Source organism: Culex quinquefasciatus, chromosome 3 (genome assembly GCF_015732765.1).
Source record: "Culex quinquefasciatus strain JHB chromosome 3, VPISU_Cqui_1.0_pri_paternal, whole genome shotgun sequence".
NCBI lineage: Eukaryota > Metazoa > Arthropoda > Insecta > Diptera > Culicidae > Culex > Culex quinquefasciatus.
In genome coordinates this window covers 64,770,594-64,788,458 of record NC_051863.1, presented here as the reverse complement: position 1 = coordinate 64,788,458, position 17,865 = coordinate 64,770,594, and the positions used below count along the sequence as shown (strand labels likewise).

Genomic DNA, 17,865 nt, shown 5'->3' with positions numbered 1-17,865 from the left:
ATGAGATCAGATCGAATCAGCGCATGCTTTACATAAGATTTTCCAATGCTGTTCGACCAATGCCATGTTATTGTTTTTTTTTTTTATGAGAACTGGCAACAAAGTTCAAAAGATTTTCCTATGGATGTTATGGTTTGGACATTTCGCTATTTACAAATGGAAGCAGTGTGAAAATAGCATAAGACAATTTTATTTCACCCAAATTTAAAAATGGCGTCAGAAGAGCAAGTCGTGTTAGACGAGACCGTTTTATTAGAAGATCTTCAACAGGAAGCGTTGGACGTGTTTAAGCAAGCGAATCTCGATTGCATTGAGCTAATTACATTTCAACGATCACAGTTTGAAGCAAAGCTTGCCTTATTCCCTGAATTCGTCGTAAACAACTTGTGGGAAGTTGTTTCCGAGTGGAGGACCCATAACGTAAGTTCTTGCTTTTTTTAATTTTGATGATGGCAAAGTAAACTGTTACTTCATTACATGAGTTATTTTACAGGACCTTGACTTCAACTTCACAATCGAAGACGGAATCGACTCGGTCCAGATCAACAGTGAAAGCGAAGCGACGAGCCCATCCCAGCGCGCAATTTCACCGATCGAGACGCCAGTTGGAGGCTCCGGCAAGGAGGGCACGGATCTTGTTGTCCCCGGCCAGAACGGGCTCGCAAATTCTAACGTAAGTACACATGTTTGAAATTGATCCAGAAAAAAAAATCAAACCATCCACATTAACGACCCTTCGGGTCTTTTGTGGTCTCTATTGCAAGTTTCTGCTCGAACCTAGGAGTCCGAAGGCTTGAATGGGGAGAGCACCCAAACCTCTTTCTACTCCAAGGAACCTTCCACCCCAGTGTTTGAACTGACGACCTTTGGATTGCGAGTCCAACCGCCGCCAGCGATTCCACCGGAGTAGGCTTGGTTTGGTGTGTTGTTTGTACTTATGGCATGGAGACAACTCCTACACCTGGAATGACTTAACGGCCTAACAACCAAGGCCGGGACCGACATTTTACTTCCTCATCCGATGGAAGGTTGCAGCAGATGGGAATCGAACCCAGAATCATCCGCTTACAAAGCGGACAGCGATCCAGCTTATAAAGCGGACAGTGATCCAGAATTTAACCTAAATTTCACTCCACAGACCGATCCGGTGGAATCGATCTGACACGATCAAATGTCTGTGAAACACAGACAAATCTGTGTATCTGGCATCCCTGCTCCAGATATATGCCAATATTTTTCCAATAATAATTGACACTGATATCTATAATAACATAATTATTAAAGTCATAAAAAACTTCTTACAAAATTTAATATCATAAGATTGCCTTATGAAAATCACGAGTAAAATTTATTAATTAACACTGATATCCATAATAAAATAATTGTTGAAGTCATAAAAATCTTGTTGGAGATGATCAAGCAACCTATGGATTTGTAGTTGTTAGTTTGTTACCTGGCAGCTCAATAAATTTTCATTCTGTTCTAAACCGTAACCCACGCTAGACGTGTTTTATTCCACCTCTGCCCCAAGAGGTTATGGGCCCAGAGTGGGTTCCGGGACGTTGAAGAACTTGAAGAATTTACTCGAAGAAGTTTAATTTTCAACCTGAAGAAGTTTTCATGAAGAAGTAGAAAAATCTAGAGAAGATGCCTAACGGAGACGGAAGCGGTGCTGGTGCTCAAGGTGCTGTCCAACCTGAGGCTCGTGGCCAGAACTACGGAGCCGGGGGCCATCCGCCGATTGAGCGGCTGGTCGGACGTGACAACTGGCGGACGTGGAGGTTCGCAGTGCGCACGTACCTGGAGATAGAGGACCTGTGGGACGTGATTGAACCAGCTCAAGGCGCGGCCGTCGACGCGAAGAAGGACCGGATCGCTCGAGGGAAAATTATTTTCTTCCTCGATCCGTCGATTTTCCACCACGCGGAGAACGCGAGGACTGCCAAGGAGTTGTGGACGAAGCTGTGCGGCCTGTACGAGGACACTGGACTAACCCGTCAGTGGGCGCTCCTGCACAAGCTCATCACGACGAACCTGGCGAGCAGTGGGTCCATGGAGGCGTACGTGAACCGGATGACGACTACAGCGAATCAGCTCATCGGAATCGGCTTCCCGCTGGACGAGAAATGGATCGGCATGATGCTGCTGGCGGGACTACCGCTGGACTATCGTCCGATGGTCATGGGGCTCGAGAATTCCGGGATCGCAATCACTGGTGATGCCATCAAAACCAAATTGCTCCAGGAGGATGACCTGCCCGTGGAACCAGCCGGAGGACAAGCGTACGTGTCCAAGGGACGCTACAAGGACAACAAGCAGGGTAAGCCTCAACCGAGTGCTGCTCCAAGCAAATCTAAGGGATCGAAGTGTCACCGCTGCGGCAAAGCTGGCCATTTCGCCAGGGACTGCACAGCCAAGGAACCAGTGCGCAACGACCGCGACGGCAAGAAGAAAGCTTTCTGTGCTGTGCTCTCGGTGCTGGATTCGGACGACGCCAACGATTGGTACTTCGATTCGGGAGCTGTGAAGCACTTGACCAGGAACGAGGCGCTGCTGGAGAACCCCCGAACGACGTCTGGAAGCATAATTGCGGCGAACAACCAGGCGATGAAGATCGTTGCAGAGGGAACTATGACGTTGCAGCCGACGTGCTACGACGACACCATCGAGGTCGAGAACGTTGAACTGGTACCGGAGTTGGCGGTCAATCTACTCTCCGTCGGGAAGATCGTGGATCAAGGCCATACTGTCGTGTTCAACAAAGATGGATGTGAGGTGATCGATGAAGACAACAGTGTGTTCGCAACTGGGAGCAGATCGAACGGGCTGTTCAAGTTGGACCAGATCAAGCCGAGAGCGCTGGCGTGCTCTTCCCGCGAAACTGCTGAGCTATGGCACAAGCGTTTGGGACACATGTGCATGAAGAACCTGATCAAGTTGAAGAATGGTCTCGTCAACGGAATCAAGTTCGAAGGCAACGAGTGTGGCAGAGGCTGCATTGTCTGTGCAGAAGGTAAGCAGACGCGATTGCCATTTAGCCACGCAGGGACCCGTGCGGCTGGAATCCTGGACCTGGTGCACTCCGATATCTGCGGCCCGATGGAAGAGAAGTCGTTGGGCGGATGTCGCTATTATCTTAGCTTCACCGACGACAAGACGCGCAAGATATTCGTCTACTTTCTGCGAACCAAGTCCAAAGAAGAGGTTCTGCAGTGCTTCAAGGATTTCCACGTGACTGCTGAGCGGCAAACGGGCCGCAAACTGAAGGTGATTCGGACGGACAACGGCCTGGAGTACACGAATCGGCTGTTCCAGGACTACCTGTCGGGGATGGGGATCCGTCACCAAACCACCGTGGAGTACACCCCTGAGCAGAACGGACTCGGAGAAAGGGTCAACCGGACTGCCGTGGAACGCGCTCGATGCATGCTGTTCGAAGCTGATCTGCCAAAACCGTTTTGGGCAGAGGCTGTGGCTGCTGCGATCTACCTGATCAACAGGTCGCCGACGAAGGGCATCGAGATGACTCCGGAGGAAGCGTGGTCAGGTCGCAAGCCGGACTTGTCACACGTACGAGTGTTCGGCACGATCGCGATGGCCCACGTACCGAAGCAGAAGCGCCGCAAGTGGGACAAGAAAGCCGTGGAATGTATCCTCACCGGCTACGAAGAGGACACCAAGGCATACCGCTTGTACGACAAGAAGACGAGGTCGATCATCAACAGCCGAGACGTGACGTTCGTGTCGGAAGGAGTGGTCAAACGTGGAGTGACCGCTGAACCGAGGGCTAGTGGACCGGAGCGGACATGTGTGCGGCTGGACTTTTGGGAGTACGTACCAGCGGATGCCGTTCAAGAGGTTGTTCCACCGGAAGCCGCGGAACCACAAAAGGAGCCTGACGAAGAACCTGAAGATGCATTCGAGTCGGCCGAGAGCAGCGACGACGACGTGTCCTTTACTGAAGATGACCCGTTGCCCGCGCTCCCGCCACAATCATCTTCAGAACCACCCAAAGGGGGGTTGAGGCTCAGTGGTAGGGAGCGCTTTCTTCCAGGCAAGTATAAAGATTTTAAACTTGGGAACAAAGGCCTACCCGTGACGAAATTTGCAGATAAGACGACGACGATGACCAACGCAGCCGCGAGGCCGAGGATCCTGCCGCTGCGCCCCGTCGTGCTCTTATCAAAGATCAGTTGCCGATGACGGTCAACAACGATTGATGCTTTGCGATAGGGGGCGCCCGCCCCAAGGCAAGTATTCTGACAACCCTGATGAATCACCCGATACTGGTATCGACACTCCACAGCCGCTTCTGGATGATCCGTTCACGCATCAACAAGCCCTTGCTCGGGACGACGCTGAACACTGGAAACAGGCCATGAAGGATGAGTACGAAGCCCTCATCTCGAACGGAACGTGGGAGCTGTGCGATCTACCGGAAGGACGTTCGGCGATCAAGTGCAAGTGGGTGTACAAGACCAAGCTGGACGTGAACGGGGACATCGACCGGTACAAAGCGAGGCTGGTCATCAAAGGATACTCGCAGCGAAAGGGGGTAGATTACGAAGAGACCTACGCCCCGGTCGTTCGCTATAGTTCGCTGCGATATCTCTTCGCGCTGGCTGCCCGTCTGGACATGAAGGTCGACCAGATGGACGCAATTACGGCCTTCCTGCAAGGAGAACTGTCGGAGGAGATCTACATGGAGCAACCCCCTTGCTTCGTGGACGGCAAGAAGCGGTCCAAGGTCTGCCGACTCAAGAAGGCGCTGTACGGGCTCAAGCAATCCAGTCGTGTCTGGAACAAGAAGCTGGATGCTGCCCTGAGGAAGTTCGACCTGGTATGCACCGACTACGACCCGTGTGTGTACACCAAGGTGCGCGGCGACAAGATGTTGTTCGTCGCTGTGTACGTCGATGATGTCCTGATCTTCTCGAACTGTGACCGCTGGAAGACGGAGATCAAGGCCCAACTCAGCCGGGAGTTCAAGATGAAGGACATCGGACCTGCGAAATATGTTCTGGGGATCCGGGTGAGCCGGAGCAAGGACGAGATTGCTCTGGACCAGGAGAAGTACGTGGAAGCGATCCTGAGTCGGTTCCAGATGACGGATTGCAAGCCCGTCAGAACGCCCATGAACGTGAGCGAGAAGTTGACGCGCGACGCGTGCCCGTCGACTGACCAAGAGAAGGAGAGGATGAAGTCCGTGCCGTACCAAGAAGCCGTTGGGTGCTTGATGTACTTGGCCCAGAGCACCAGACCGGACATCTGCTACGCGGTCAACATCCTCAGCCGCTTCAACTCGAACCCAGGTGAGAAGCACTGGTGTGGTGTGAAGCATCTGTTCCGCTATCTGCGCGGGACCTCGAAGTTTCGCCTGACCTACAAGAAAGGAGGAGCTTCAAAGATCGAAGGTTTTTCGGACGCCGACTGGGCTGCAGATCTGGAGGACCGGAAGTCGATCACAGGGTACGTGTTCACCGCCCAAGGTGGAGCCGTGTCCTGGAGCTGCAAGAGGCAACAAACCGTTGCACTCTCGACCTGCGAGGCCGAATACATGGCGTTGTCGGCTGCGGTGCAGGAGGCGCTCTGGTGGCGCCGGTTGCGGGGACGTATCGAGTCGGAGGAGGCGATTACGATTCACTGCGACAACCAAAGTGCGATCGCGGTCGCACGGAACGGTGGCTATCATCCGAGGACGAAGCACATCGACATACGACACCATTTCATCCGGGACGCACTGGAGAAAGGCGAGGTTGTCGTGGACTACGTTCGGAGCGAGGAGCAAACAGCGGATGGTCTAACCAAACCGCTGTGCCGTACGAAGATGGAGATCTGCCGAGATCAACTTGGTCTGCAGCATCCCTAGGTTGAGGAGGAGTGTTGGAGATGATCAAGCAACCTATGGATTTGTAGTTGTTAGTTTGTTACCTGGCAGCTCAATAAATTTTCATTCTGTTCTAAACCGTAACCCACGCTAGACGTGTTTTATTCCACCTCTGCCCCAAGAAATCTTCGTACCAATATCATAAGATAGCTCAATGGAAATCTTAAGGGTCCATTTTCATAACTCCTGAATTCTTGTTTCTTGCTCTTGAATTATTGTCAAAACAGGTTGCGACCCGGTTAGATTGAATGCGAGATTGCATGCAATTTATAGCAAAAGCAGCCAAACCCATGTGTTCGGAGCGGACTGTATTTTTACTTCACTTCAGGCGGACTTGGGGAACCAGCTTGGGAGGGTCGGAATTATCACAAGCAACAAAACACTAGAAGTTTCTCTAAACTAATCTATTTACTGCTAATAACTAATCTAAAGAATTCTAGCTGTTTCTTCCGACGATCGCGACGAGGTGACTTTACGTCCGACCGGTTCGGCTGCTTGCGACAAACTTGCTGCTTCTTCGAACGATCGCGCAAACTCGTCCGTTGCGCGCCAAAAAACTCTCCACTCTTCCTCGTCGTTCGGGTTGTCGCTCTCTTTCTAGCACCATCGTCATCAACGGCGCGCTGTTGCCGCGCACATCGTTTGTGCGCTTCTTTCTCCCTTTCGGGCGTCGTCGTGCTAACTCGCGCAAGTCGTTGCGCGCGCTTCTTGTTGTTGTTGGCAACGACGCAGGCTGGGTTGCCACCTTCTTTTCCGTTCTCGTCGCAGCAGGCACAGTGCTGCCAAAATCAAACCAAAATTTTCTTCGAGCTGACCTTGTCAGGCTCGAACATCCTCCACCCGCGAAGAACTGCCGTTGATATCCAGGCGATCCAGAGGTCATTCTTTCGCCTCCCAGGTGTGGTCGTACTTTGACCAGGTGTGTGTTCTTTCAATTCTTCGCCGGGCGCTCTTGGGATTCGCAAATCGATGCAAACCCCTTTCGCCCTGTTCTCCAAAACCGGGCTTAACTTCGTTGCATTCTTACAGGATGTGTCGGTCAGCGCAATTGACAGTCGCAGGGGCTGCCAAAAGGCCTGGACGACCCGTGGGATGTGCTCCAGTGCTTGTTGATGCTTGCCGATTGTAGGAAACCGGCATCTTGTTCTGCTTCTCCATGAACTTTCTCCAGGCCCGTCAGGTGTCACTCGCTTCAGTGGGTCGGCATACACCGACCGCTCGTGTGGATGGGATCTTCCAACGCAGCTCATCTGCCTCGCCTTCGCTGGTGCTGCAACTCCTGGAAACCTCGACCGCTCACCCACCATCAGCTGCATGCAGGCGGCAGCAGCTGTGAACGGCGCTGAGGCCGTCCTTGTACGCACCATCGTCAGCTCCACGAGCCATGATGCGTTCGGTTGCAGCAGGATGCTGCACTTTGTATCTCTTCTTTGGAAACGCTCGGCTTGGCACGCCGGCGTCGTCTTCGATGTTTGAGGCATCGCGTGGAACGACAGGTAAATCTTCTTCAGACTCGTTGGATCACTCACACCACTTGCTTCCTTGTAGATTCCAACTTCTCGTGCGCAGGCTTCGGTGTGCTGCTCCAACTTGGGTCGATCCTCAAACTTCGTGCCTTGAATCAGGACCGCTTCTTCGTGTGCTGCGCCACTTCCAATCGTGCCTTCCAAGACCTGGCTGAAGCTCGTCTCGCGCAGAGCCACCAAGTTGACTCTGACGGCGAGTAGAACTCCAGCAGGAATCATCGATGTGTCGGAACGTGGCTGCATCTGCTCGACGCCAGCCATCTCGTTCGCGTTGTGTCCGTCCAGAGTGTTTTTCGTCAAGTGTGTATCGAACTTACTTGGGATCAATAAACCATGGCAGGGGTTTGGGCTGCAGGGTTCGTCTCGAAAGTCCGCGACGGCTGACAGCGCGTCCGGCGCTAGATGTCCAGAGGAGCTGGCCTCTGGCGTCCCTTGACTCGCTTTGGCTTGTTGTGGAGCACCAGGTTGTTCCACCTTCGTTTGTGTTGTCGGTTGCTTGGGGTTTCTCCGGCACTCGGCGTGCAGCAGGGTGTGGTGCCGCTTCTTGCACGTCGCGCACGCTCCGGTGGACACACACTGCGCCGAGGTATGTCCCGTCCGGAGGCAGTTGAAGCAGAGGCGCTTCTCTTTTGTCTTGAACAGCCGCTCGGGGACTGTCTTCTCCAAGAATTGCGGACATTCCCAGCTCTTGTGCTGGCCAAGTCCGCACATGTCACACGTTTGTGCCGGATCGCTCCCGGTGGTCTGCTGACCCGAGTCGTCCGTTGCAGTCTTTCCGGGTGTCTTGTTGGCTTGTGACGTGTCCTCCACGTCAGCGATCTTGTTCGTCTCGATGACGGGCTGCTCAGTCTTGGCGTTCTCGGACCGTTCACCATGCTGGATGGTAAACTCCGGTTGATCACTGTCCAGCAGCTCTTCCAGCTGCTTCCAGGAACTCTTCGGGGTTTCGTCGATGGCCATCACGTTGGTGCATCCGACGATCTTAGCTGTTGTTGGGTTCGTTGTCTCGTCCACCCATTGTGGTACACCAGGCGTGTACGCGATTCTTTGTCGTGTGGGCTGGCCTACTTCTAGCAGCTTCTCTTCGATGACGGTCAGGACCTCTGTGTGCAGGTCGTCGAAGGCGTCGTAGAGGGCATCTTGCTCGTCCCGTGATGTTGACGGAACCATGCCAAGGATCTGCCCGTACGCCGTGTGGTACGCATCGTACGCGGCTTCTACCTCCTTCTGACACGTCTTCAACGCTGCCCATGTGAGCGTCGTGGCATCTTCAAGCTATCAAGAATAGTGGTGAGCTTACCTTGAGCCAGCTCACGCTGGTGGACGACGTCGTTGAAACGCTCCATCTCCGCCAGCTCCTTTACACTGCTCGCTCCGCAGGGGATCATTCAGTGTACTTAGTGACCGGACTTGCCGCCGGTCTTCTTCTTCAATGTGGCCGCCTTCTCCGAGTTCACCAGCCTCTCCGGTGACTTCCTCGGGCGAAGCGCTTTGGCCACCGATGCTACAGTGGCGGAGCACTGAGCTCGGAACGGCTGCTGGAACCGTTCGCTTTCACTTCACTTTACGTCGAACATCCGGAACCACTTTCCAGAACGTTCTTCGCGTTTTCCGGAACCACTTTCGCGGAAGTCTTCTCACTGCAAGCGTCTTCACTTCCGGACCAAGTTCGCAGAAGGTTTTCGTCTCTGCCTGCAACTTCCGCTTCTTCTTCTCTGGAGTCGACGCGTCCTTGCTCAGCGCCGCTCCCGGAAATTATTGCAGGCACTTTATGGCAGTTTCCGGCACAAGAGGGACACCAACGATCGGACCCAGTGTCCGAACCAAGCACGGAAATCAGCCAAGTCTGAAATCACGGTACTTGGGGGAACTTTGTGTCCTCTTGGCCGGAACTTGAACCTTCTTTCCGGAACCTTTTTCCGGCTTCAGAAGGTTCTGGACGCATCAAGATGGCGTCGCTTAGCACTTTTACACTTGCTCTTCGGACGCATTCTGGTCGATTCCAAAATGGCGTCGCCTTTTTCACTCTGAGCACTTTTTTCCAGTCACCACGCTTTAGCCAAGATGGCGTCCGTTTTCACTCTTCTTCGCGGCGACTTTTTCCACGTTGTGGGCCTTGTGCCCACTTGCCGCGATAGAATCGACCCTCCGCCTTTTCTCCTTCACTTTCCCCGCAAATCCCGCCACTTCTAATTCAATTTATCCGGGTCGTTTGGACCATGTTCGGAGCGGACTGTATTTTTACTTCACTTCAGGCGGACTTGGGGAACCAGCTTGGGAGGGTCGGAATTATCACAAGCAACAAAACACTAGAAGTTTCTCTAAACTAATCTATTTACTGCTAATAACTAATCTAAAGAATTCTAGCTGTTTCTTCCGACGATCGCGACGAGGTGACTTTACGTCCGACCGGTTCGGCTGCTTGCGACAAACTTGCTGCTTCTTCGAACGATCGCGCAAACTCGTCCGTTGCGCGCCAAAAAACTCTCCACTCTTCCTCGTCGTTCGGGTTGTCGCTCTCTTTCTAGCACCATCGTCATCAACGGCGCGCTGTTGCCGCGCACATCGTTTGTGCGCTTCTTTCTCCCTTTCGGGCGTCGTCGTGCTAACTCGCGCAAGTCGTTGCGCGCGCTTCTTGTTGTTGTTGGCAACGACGCAGGCTGGGTTGCCACCTTCTTTTCCGTTCTCGTCGCAGCAGGCACAGTGCTGCCAAAATCAAACCAAAATTTTCTTCGAGCTGACCTTGTCAGGCTCGAACACCATGGTTGCGTACTGAGAACAGCTGTTCGATCGCTGAAATATTAGGTCTATTCCCGTACTGCAGAATTCTGCAATTCTGCACAAAAACGGCAGCAGAGCGTTCCCGTACTTTTCTGCAACAAAAGTAACTTTCCTCTCAGGCAGAACTTCTGCAGTGAGAGAGGTAGAAGTTGCAGCGAAACCGTTCCCGTACTTTTCTGCAAGCTCTCTCTTCTCTTTCTTGTTGAAAAGTTACTGCAATTTGGTGTGATGGATGTTGAGTACACGCTTACATAAAATTTGCAAGTTGGGTGAAATCAAGCATTTTATTATTAGTTGTAATAATAAATGATTTTGGGGTAGTTTTTTTTATGTCTGGTTTTATTGAAAACGATTTTTTTAAGTTTACGATTTCAGGCTTAGTTCATTCATGTAAATGATAAAGCGATGTTTTTAGTGTTTGTTTTTACCTGATAAAAACGGCTAGTACTTCAACAAAACAAAATGTATTATAAAAACAAATTGTTTTTAAAACTTTTAAAGGACACATTTCCTTTGAGTTTAATAAGAGTTTAATAAATATTTGTTTAAGAATAACTTTTGATCTTAAATTGATTTTGAATTTAGTATATATTTAGTAGTGTTAAAATAATAGGTAAATCTAATTGGCAAATAATAAATTGTACCTTTAACGATGCTACCAATTTGTATTCTTATATGAAAAAAAAAAAATAATGTAATTTTGTCAAAACTAAAATTCTGAAACTCTGAAATTCTTGAATTCTTAAATTCCTAAATTCTCAAATTATTAAATTCTTAAGTTCCTAAATTCTTCGCAATCTTGATTCATAAAAAACCTACATTTTTTGGAGTCATATTTTAGGTTAGAAACTTAAATTTAGAGGATTTAGAGATTGGAAATTTGAACAGTATCTATTTTATTTATGTTTGAGTTTTAAAATGTTTGGCTAATAGAATTTTTTAGTTTTACTTATTTTTGAAATTATTATTTCTTTAATTTTTATTCTTATTATTTTTAACTGCTGCTTTTGAATTTTTGGTGTTCTGAACTCATAAATATTCAAACTTTTGTTTTTTTTTTTATTTCGATTTTTTTTTTCAATCTTTTTTTTTATTTTGAATTTTCAAAATTAAAATTCTTTTGAAATTTTAAACATTTTAAAATATTTAGTTTACAACTCGTGCTTGCCATTTCATTAGGGCACATAACTTTTTTCGACAAGAGTGTGTCCCTTTCACACCTTATGTAAACTGTCATTTGAGGGAAAGGGATACACTATTGTTTACAAAAGTTATGTGCCCTTTTGAAATGTTAGGCTCCAACTGTTTGAATTTTTAAGCTTTGAATTTGTGATTTATTACTCTTTTTTATATTTTCTGATATAATTATTTGCATTTTTAAATTTCTCATGTATCTGATTTATGTTTTTTAAAAATTTCTCAATTTGAAAATATTAGTTTTTTTTTATATTTTTAATTATGGATTTCTTCATTTCCAGATTTCTTAATTTAAGTTTTTCAAAAATTTTGAGTAATGGATTCATTTTTTTCAAATTTGTCAATTTTGCTACGTCACCGTTGTTCTTTCATGTGACATACAGTCATAATTTATTTGAATAATGAATAATCTCTCAAACATTCAGCAATTAAAACATGTGGTTTTGGTCCCTTCTATATAAAACCTTTGTTTGTTTTTTTTAATCATATTTATTAAACGTACCTGCCGCTCTAATTTGTAAAATTGTTTACCTAATGTACATAATTTGAGTTGTGTCTAATATTAATTTCTACCTAAGCATAATTAATTTCTAGTTACTTAATAAATAATACATCCTTATTTTTTTTTAAATAAAACGTTGTACTGCATAACAAATAATATCCCCGTTATAGAGGTAAACTTCTTTCAATTACTTTTTTGTGAACCATTTTTTTAATTTGTTGAAATAATTAAAAAACTTCAATACCCAATTTGAGTAAATCCACTCAACTGTGTACAATATTGCAGAAAAAGTACTGGAACACGTTACCCAAGCAAAAGTTTTGCGGTTTCTCTCCTTGCAGAACTTCTGCAAAAGAGAGAGATGAAGAGAGTGAACTGAAAAGTACGGGAACGTGCTGCAAAAAAAAAATGACTTATGCTGACTGCAGAATTCTGCAGAAGCTTCAGAAATTCTGCAATTCTGCAAGTACGGGAATAGACCTATTGTCATGTTGTGTTTTGACATGTGTTTTTTGAAAACATTTCTGAATCATGCTTGATGCTACGGAAGTTTTGCTAGCATTTTTGCTCCTGGGTGGTGTTGCTGCCTTCCTAACAAGAAAATCAAAATCTAAGAGAAAATCGCTTCGTCGAAAGCCGTTCACCCGAAGGTTAGTAACAGTTACTGATTCGTGTTGCCTGTGCCAAATCTCAATTGGTTTCAAAGTGTTGTTGAAGTGTTGAGAAATGACGGCTTTGTCAAATTTCCCCTCCCAGACATAAGAAAATCTTATGACATTCGAATAAAATCCTGATGTCGAATGGTCATAAGACGTTCTTATGGATTTCTCCAGTACTTTTTTCTGAGTGAAGTCATTCAAATTTAAGGTTGAAAAACTTGTAGTTTTTCTTTGGTGCTGGCACTTTTCTTGTACCGAACAAGCACAAACATAACAAAAACTATCAGATTATTATCAACAACAGTGTTACAATACTTTTGATTGTTATAAGTCTCGTTTTTTTGCCAAAATGATTTTAAATTGATTCCGACCTTGTTCTTACATGACCTTGTTGCTCGATTGGAACCCCGATTTGACAGTTCGATTGGAACCCTGAGAGTGACATTTCGCCTCTCCATATAGGCTCTCTAATTCTGACTATTTCCAGCAAGACAGGAATCAACCCCCCTAAAGGCTAGTATGCAGATCGGAAGGAAAAGGGTCAAGAAACAGCTCTACGAACAGCAGAACAAAGGAGAGGGAGCGATTTCTTGGGGCTTTTCTTCACCCTCTCGGACTTGCTTGCGCTGCCGCTGCTGCCCATTTGATTTTTGTCTTGACCGGTTCCTTCCGATGTGCGTATACCGCTTAAGCCCCAACATTTTCATATGTTAGATTAGATTTTTAGATCCACACATTATTTTTGCTAAAATCCTGCCAAAACCGGGCACCGGCAAGGATTTTTTTCTTCTCACGCAAAGGCTACGCTATTCAAAATGTTAGCGGAGAAAAATAAACAAAAAAAAAACAATATTCTCTGCACAAAAATAACCTGAAATAAAAAAATTAAAAAAATTGCATGTGAAACTTACCACCGCCGCATTCCGGAACATTTCCAACCGCTTGAGCAGCGTGCCTTTACAGTCGTCGTCCAGGGCTTTCGATTCGTCCTGCAGAATCACCTCGAGACATTTCAGCACTGCAATGAAACCGAAAATTTCTGTTACAAAAACCGAATCGCATTTAAAAACGCACATCCAACTCACGCCTTCCGTTCCCACTCTGCACGTTCGAGCAGTACTTGAGCAAATCAACGGCGCACGCTCGCTGCAGCATCGGGTCCGCGTAGATGTCGGCCTTCCCCTCCTGAATCAGCTCCGCCACCTCGATCTTACAGGCCGGATTCACCAGCCGCTTGCCGATAAAGGCCTGCTTGAGGCACTCCTCGACGGTGCCGTGATCTTCGACGGCTGCGGCGTCCACCGCCGGACTACACAGCACCTGAATCTCGTCCCGGCAAACGCTCTGCAGGAGTGGGTTCAGCTTGTAGTTGAGGGCTTGCTCGTGCAGGACTTCGGTCATTTGTTTTTCGCAGTCGGCGTGCAGTTTGCCCTCACGGAACTTGGTCTTCAGACAGCCCACGACCTTCCCGTTGAGCTCTTCGTTCGCTTTGGCACCGGCCACGATGTCCGTGCAGTGGTCGGCAATGTCGCGGGCGCACGCGTTCTGCAGTGTCGGGTTGAACCGATAGTCCATGTTCTGCTCGATCATGCGGTTCACGACGACGAGGTGGCACTGCCCGTCGAACAGGTTCTCGTCCTTGTGGATCTTGAGGCAGCCCAGCATGGCGGTCGGTTCCGTCTCGCGGCAGTACTGCTGGATCATGGACTTGCAGGTGTTGAGGAGGACGTAGTCCGTGCTGGAGTCGCTGAGCTCGGACTTTTTGATGGTGAAGAGCAGGTGCTGACATTGCGTGCCCAGCTTGCCGTGGTGCGTGAGGAGGCACTCCAGGACCTGGAAATAGGAAATCGGTAAGATATATTCGACGAAGACGGCTTCAAGAAATGGAATGAGAAACAGAGAAGCAATAGACAAACCACACTTGCATTGTTCGTATTCACCTGGCCGGATCCGTGCGGAACGTTGAAGCAGTACGACTCGATCTCCTCCTTGCAGGCCGCCTTCAGCTTCGGATCAAAGTCAATGTTCTCCCGCTGCTGGTACAACTGCGCCCTCACCTGCTGCCGGCACTCCTTCGGAATCGAATGCTTCGCCCCCTTAATCGTGTCATTCCGCATCACCTCGGACAAGCACGCCACCACGTCGTACTTGGTGTTACTCTGCGGGCAGAACCTCGTCACAAACGACCGGCAAGCCTCCTTGAACTTGTACGTAAAGTGGTAATTCTTCAACGAAATGATCTGAAAGTGCTCGATCGCCGCCCGACACTTTACATCCGCCCTCAAATCCGGATCGTTCTTGTACGAAATCAAACACTCCATCATCTCGCCCTCGTCCTTGCCACTCTTCAGCAACTCCGCACAGTGCCGCTGCATCGCATCCCCGCAGACCGTCATCACCACCGGATTCAACTCAATGTGCGCCGCCTCCTCCTCGGTATAACTCGAAACCGCGTCCTTGCAGTGCTGCTGCAACTTTTCCAAATTCTCCTGCAAGCACAACATCTCCTCCCCCTTCCCGGTCTTATCGAAGCAAAAATACGCCAAATCATCCAAACACTCATCCTCGACCTCCGGAATCAACTCGACCGACCGTGCCCGCTGTCGCATCACCCGCTTCACCTCCTGGAAGCACTCCGGTCGCAGCTGCATGTCCTTCTCCGGGTGGTACGCGTACCGGTGCAGGCAGGGTAGAATTAGTGGGCCCCGTTCCGGGTCCATCTGGGCGGCGTCCAGGTCGGCCCAGGTTTTCTTCGCCTTGCAGAAGCGGATGGCGTCGTCTTTGCAGTTTCTGTTGGAGGAATTAAAGGGATTAAATTTTCGTGATTTTTTTTTAATTTTGTAGAGTTTTTTTTCACCGAGTTGGATAAATACGAAGAGTGCTGAAAAAATCAAGTTTTGCAACGAGTTCCATACAACATTTTTTGCAATTCCAAAAAACACACACTGAGTGAAATTTTATGCAAATTTTCATGTATTTTGTCAATAAATCGTTTAAATCAAAAAAATGTTGAAAAGTGTTACTTTTCGAAACAAGTGCTGAAAAGTTCAACTTTTCAGCACCCATTTAAGTGCTGAAAAATTGAACTTTTCAGCATTTAATTTGAAAAGTGTTGCTATTCGATTCTGTTATTTTTGGTACAGAAAAGTAGGCTATTTCGTCGTTCAAGAATGACAGGAAAAGTAAGTAGTTTCACGACGGAATTGCAAAAAAAAAAAAGTTCTCGTTCGCCAGACAGTTTACAGAAGGCTCAAATTCATGTTCATACTGAGCAGTTCTCTCAGATTTCGGTCATTCGATTTTTTTTTGTATTTTTTAATCCGACTGAATCTTTTTTGGTGCCTTCGGTATGTCCAAAGAAGCTATTTTGCATCATTAGTTTGTCCATATAATTTGTCATACAAATTTGGCAGCAGTCCATACAAAAATGATGTATTCAAAAATCTGTATCTTTTGACACGGACTACACTGAAAAAAATGATACACGGTAAAAAAAAATTGGTGATTTTTTATTTCACTTTTTGTCACTGAAACTTGATTTGCATAAAAACACTATTTTAATTTTTATTTTTATTTTTTCATTTTTAGGTTTATTTTAGAGGATATCTAATGCCAATTTTTCAGAAATTTCCAGGTTGTAAAAAAAATCTTTGACCGAATTATGAATTTTTCAATCAATACTGATTTTTTTTTCAAAAAATCGAAATATTGGTCGCAACAATTTTTCAACTTCGTTTTTCGATGTAAAATCAAATTTTCAATTAAAAAATACTTAAGTGAAATTTTGATAAAGTGCACCGTTTTCAAATTAAAACCATTTTTGGGTAACTTTTTTGAAAATAGTCGAAGTTTTTCCTTTTTTTTAATTTGTGCACGTGTTTGCCCACTTTTGAAAAAAAATTTTGAAGAGCTGAGAAAATTCTCTATATTTTGCTTTTTTGAACATTGTTGATACGACCCTTAGTTGCTGAGATATTGCCATGCAAAGGTTTAAAAACATGAAAATTGATGTTTTCTAAGTCCCACCCAACCTACACACCATTTTCTAATGTCGGCCTTTTCAAAAGTGGGCAAACATGTGCACTGATTTTTAAAAATTAAAAGCTGCGACTATTTTCAAAAAAAAAAAAATACGTATAAATGGCCTTAACTTGAAAACGTTGCACTTTATCAAAATTTCACTTAAGTACTTTTTGATTTAAAATTTGATTTTACATCAAAAAATGAAGTTGAAAAATGTTTGCGACCAATATTTCGATTTTTTGCACAACCTGGAAATTTCTGAAAAGTTGGCATTTGATGTCCTCTAAATCATATCAAGAAATTAAAAAAATAGTGTTTTTTTTGCAAATCAAGTTTTAGTGACAAAAAGTTAAATAAAAAAATCACCAAAATTTTGTTTACCGTGTATCATCTTTTTCAGTGTAGTTCATATCCATACCTACACTCAAAGTCAGAAGTATCCCTCAAAAGGGTACTTTCAATCCTCAAAAAAGATACTTTCTATCCTTTTTTAAAGTTCACCCGGCGTCACCCTTTTAAAAGGTAAATTCAGTACATTTTCGATACCCTTTTAAAGGGTGACGACGGGTGAACTTGAAAAAAGGATACTTTTTACTTTGAGTGTACAACCAGGGCTGTGGAGTCGGAGCCGGAGTCGGTGGAGTCGGGTCTTTTTGGGGACCTGGAGTCGGAGTCGTCAAAACTCTAATAGAGCTTTATGACGTTTCGCGTACACACACTAGCGCACCATTTGATTTGGCTGGCCGGACAAAATTTAACCTCAATCTTTTTCGTGTATGTACACGCAATACATGCGCACGTAGATAACTCTATAGCTGGAGTCGGAGCCGGAGTCGTAAATTTCTGATAGACCCAGAGTCGGAGCTGGAGTCGGAGTTGTCAAAAAATTAATATAATTTACGAACTTATTTATTGTTCAATATTTGTTATAATTCGAATTAATTCCATTTTTGCCTTCCTCACCATACTGAGGAAAGGCTATAAAATCACTCGGAAAATGAACTTTTTAATTAGACCTCCTAGACCTACCTTCATTTGTACATATCGACTCAGAATCACCAGCTGAGCAAATGTCTGTGTGTTTGGCTGTATGTAGACATGTGTACCAAATCAATGTCACTGGAATATCTCGTCACAGGCTCAACCGATTTTGGCCGGAATGGTTTTAATCGATCCGTCTTAACGTCCCCTAAGTTGCTATTTAAATTCATGCGGTTTTATCATGTATTTAAAAAGTTATGTTAAAAAACCCTTTCATATTAAATTAAAATTATGGTAAAAAGGGTGGTT

The 17,865-nt window shown here is 46.5% G+C and overlaps 1 protein-coding gene across 2 annotated transcripts in view; it reads right to left on the bottom strand.

Annotated features, from left to right (window-relative positions):
• Window positions 1–17,865, bottom strand: part of LOC6048882 (Golgi apparatus protein 1) — a 29,214-nt gene that overhangs the window by 3,446 nt on the left and 7,903 nt on the right. The window contains exons 3-5 of one of the 2 annotated variants that reach the window (XM_038259230.1): window positions 14,478–15,342; window positions 13,638–14,385; window positions 13,464–13,570 (exon numbers count right to left, since the gene is read on the bottom strand). In XM_038259230.1, coding sequence (XP_038115158.1) covers window positions 13,464–13,570; window positions 13,638–14,385; window positions 14,478–15,342 — 1,720 coding nt within the window. The remainder of the gene's footprint in view (window positions 1–13,463; window positions 13,571–13,637; window positions 14,386–14,477; window positions 15,343–17,865) is intronic. The other variant, XM_001865686.2, reaches the window with a different exon arrangement.